We start from the raw sequence: 3,658 nt of genomic DNA on the forward strand, positions 1-3,658 counted from the left end.
AAAAACGTTATGTAAAATACGATCTTACGTTTTTCTCTAATTTTGATTAACATGGTAACCTCTTCTCCCACGTTGACAAATTCGGTTATTGGCTGAATGTCAGGAAGCCTGCCCTTAAAGATGTCCATCCAACAATTCAGACTCTGAGAGGAATTCTAATACAAAAATAAATGTAGAAGCTGATTTTATCACCTACGAAATAATAATAGAAAAACATTATGAGGTCAGCGACGTGGAAGGACCGAGTTATAAAACACTAACATTTTTTTTTACCTGATACTAGATCCACTATAATGCATATTTCGTGATTTATTTGGTTGTGAAGGAGAGAAATGGAGTTCTATATATGTGTAACTTCAGATGGAGTATAGTCCTAATAATTTGTTTGTTCCGGATATTCGTGCAAAGTTGCACAAAGGTTGTCTGTACTAGCTGTCTTTTATTTTGAACAGACAGACGAGAGGGAGATATTTAGTTAACATGACCCACCGCAAATTCTGGGGCTATTCTAATTGAATACTGGAATCATTACAAACATTGTTATAACGCACTCAAAATGCAAAGTGTTTTTGTTTGTGGTAACGGGACGCGAACCATGGACTCTGGAATCCATAGTTCGGCACGCTAACCACTAGTTCTCGCACGGAGGCCCGGCAGGGCTAGGTGGTTAGGGCACTCGACTCGCAATCTGCGGGTCGCGGGTTCGAATCCCCATCACACCAAACATGCTCGCCCTTTCAGCCGTGGGGGCGTTATTATGTGACAGTCAATCCCACTATTCGTTGGTAAAAGAGTAGCCCAAGAGTTGGCGGTGTGTGGTGATGACTAGCTGCCTTTCCTCTAGTCTGAGACTGCTAAATTAGGGACGGCTAGCGCAGATAGCCTTCGTGTAGCTTTGCGCGAAATCCATAACAAACAAACAATCACGTACAGCCCAGAACAGTCCGGATTTTTAAAGTATTGCAATTGATTCTAGTAATTACTGTTAGGTTTCCTGTGTATTTAAAATAAAATGTGGTTGATTTTGGTGAATGTTGTGACAGACAAAAACACAAAATTGCACTATATTATGTGTCCCAATCCTACCAGTGGCTAAGCGGATAACATTTTGTAGCTTTGCACTTAACAACTAATGTTATGTCGACTTCATCGGTATTGAAGGTTATGTAAACAAGAGGGAATCCTCAATAGCCGCCGCTGTAATTAGAGCTAAAAGTTTGTACTTAAAAAGAAACAAAAAACTCAGAGCCATTCTATAAGCCGCGGCTAATAAGTAGGTAATTTGAGGGTTAATATATACATTGTTTTATTACGTTAATTATTCTGATATTACAGCTTCGATTAAAAAACAACAACAACCTCAAAATACGAAATATTAGTTTAAATTTCATACCTTAGGTTAAATATTTTACATTTTATGCCTTTTAAGAAAAGATCCATACTTTGATAAGGAACAACCTAACATTTGTAAAGCAATGGTATTTCATGTTTTATAATAGTAATACTGTCAATTAATTTGCGAGTGTTATAAATTTATTGAACAAATTTTGATTTTCATAACGTTTTTAGCATAATTCTAAATTTCTAAATTGATTAAAATTGTCTTAATTTAGAAACGTTTGTATTGAACGGGACATACCTTAAAGACATTTAAATTTTGTAGTTATGAGAAACTGAAATAAACTTAAAAATAGCAGTATTGAACTTTTCAAGTTGGTTAGAAGCCAAACATTTTTTTTTATTATTGTTTTAAGCACAAATCTGCATAACGGGTCATATGTGCTGTGCGTTATAAGCTCCCAATCTTACAGCTGAGCCACTTGGAGCTAATACAATAAATAAACTATGAAAAACAATACTAGTCTTACCTTTAAAGTTGGTATTGCAGATGTGGATGGAGCCTCCATTCCTCCAGCCCTGTGCAGTTCACGTCCTACGTGATGACTTGCGTCGGAGGACCCCATGGTTCCAATTACGGTTATCTCTCGTGGTGAGCATTGGACTCGGACTTGCTCATCAATGGCTTGTTGGACATTCTTGTCGAATTGAACATAAAGGAGCACTTCATACGATAGAGAACCATCCTATTCAGAAACATAAATACGTATCAATACAAACGGTAGTGTGTCGTGCGTCCAAAACAACCTGCAGGACACATTGTGTGTTATTTATTAACAAGAGTGATAGTTTAGCGATTTTGCACCGTTTGCAGCTCGAACTGTGATAATCCAAACTATCACATATTTTCAGTGGATGTGCTCTACTGGACTCTTACTTCAGATACCAGATTTCAAGGCAGTCCATTAAGAAATACTCGAAATATAACATCTCCAGTTTTCATCCAGTTTCTTCCTATTTTTTTTTTCTTCGCACCAAAAGTACGGAAACTTTATTTGATAGAAGAACATACTTAATTTTATGGATTTTTTTTCAAATTTGGTACACTGATAGATCTTTGCAATCTACAATTAGGAGTCTATTTTGGTGTAAATATAAGCTACATATGCAAAGATTTTCAACCGCTCAAATTTAACGAAATTATTTGCGCACTCCAACGCAAAACATCACGTGAGATATCATCGGTCAAGCATTTTTACCACGCGTATTTTGTTTTACTCACCATCATGCCCAAAGTTGAACAAAAAATGCGACCTGGCTAAATAATGAATGTTTGTTTGTTTATTTGAAGGTAAGCACAAAGCTATCTGTGCTCTGCCTACCACGGGTATCGAAACCCGGATTCTAGCGTTATAAGTCCGCAGACATGCCGCTGTGCCACTGGGGGGACAACTAACGAATGAATATTTGCTGTAAAATTCTTATCAATGCTATAAGTGGAGCTTCCAGTTTTGCCGCAAATTTTGATTTTATTCCTTTAACTCGCATGCTGAATCCTTTTTTGGCCACACATTTTTTTCACACCTAAGGTGTTTTTGATAAGATTAAATTATACTAGCAAAAGAACCGGAACAGGGCGCGTAATATATTAGCTGGATTCATCTGAAAGGGGAGACGGCCCGGCGTGTGCTTCATTCGCTTGGCAGTAGTGAGAGGTAAATTTTAGATAGCTGATAAACTCATAAAACGAATAAAGTAATGTGGTTTAGAACCCCTGAAAGTCAGGGGTAAGCCACTTTGATGAAACATCGGGATAAATCTGCATAGAGAGACATGCTGCATAGATTTCAGAGATATTCACCAGTTACCTTGTAAAAACAAAGTCACGAATTCCAAATTTGACTACGTATTTACGGCTCTTGCGTTAAATATTAGAACGTGTGTAATTATTTTTAGCTTTGTAGGATCCCTTTTAAAATTTAGGGTTAGGACAGTTTGTTTGCTAATCTGGGACTATCTGAGCTAGCCGTCCTTAATTTTGAAGTGATAGACCATAGCTAGTTAACACTACTTACAGCCAACTCGTGGCCTTCTCTAATAGAAGTGGGATATGACTGTCGCTTTTATAACGCATCCACATTCCCAAAGTGCGGAGTGCGATTTTTTTTTCTTTTTTGCGGTGACAGGGCGTAAACTACGGATCCTCGGTTAAAGCAGAAGTATAGTAGAAGGTCCCCCTCCTCCCACAGTAGTTAAGCTATAAGTCTACAAGCTTGTTTTTGAATTTCGCGCAAAGCTACACGAGGGCTATCTGCGCTAG

At 37.8% G+C, this 3,658-nt stretch overlaps 1 protein-coding gene across 1 annotated transcript in view; it reads right to left on the minus strand.

Moving 5' to 3' along the window:
• LOC106459133 overlaps nt 1-3,658 on the minus strand; it is a 19,327-nt gene that overhangs the window by 11,215 nt on the left and 4,454 nt on the right. Inside the window, exons 5-6 of the mRNA XM_022385565.1 lie at nt 1,869-2,084; nt 29-155 (exon numbers count right to left, since the gene is read on the minus strand). Of these exons, the coding sequence (XP_022241273.1) occupies nt 29-155; nt 1,869-2,084 (343 nt within the window). The remainder of the gene's footprint in view (nt 1-28; nt 156-1,868; nt 2,085-3,658) is intronic.

Source organism: Limulus polyphemus, unplaced genomic scaffold (genome assembly GCF_000517525.1).
Source record: "Limulus polyphemus unplaced genomic scaffold, Limulus_polyphemus-2.1.2 Scaffold566, whole genome shotgun sequence".
In the NCBI taxonomy this organism is placed as follows: domain Eukaryota; kingdom Metazoa; phylum Arthropoda; class Merostomata; order Xiphosura; family Limulidae; genus Limulus; species Limulus polyphemus.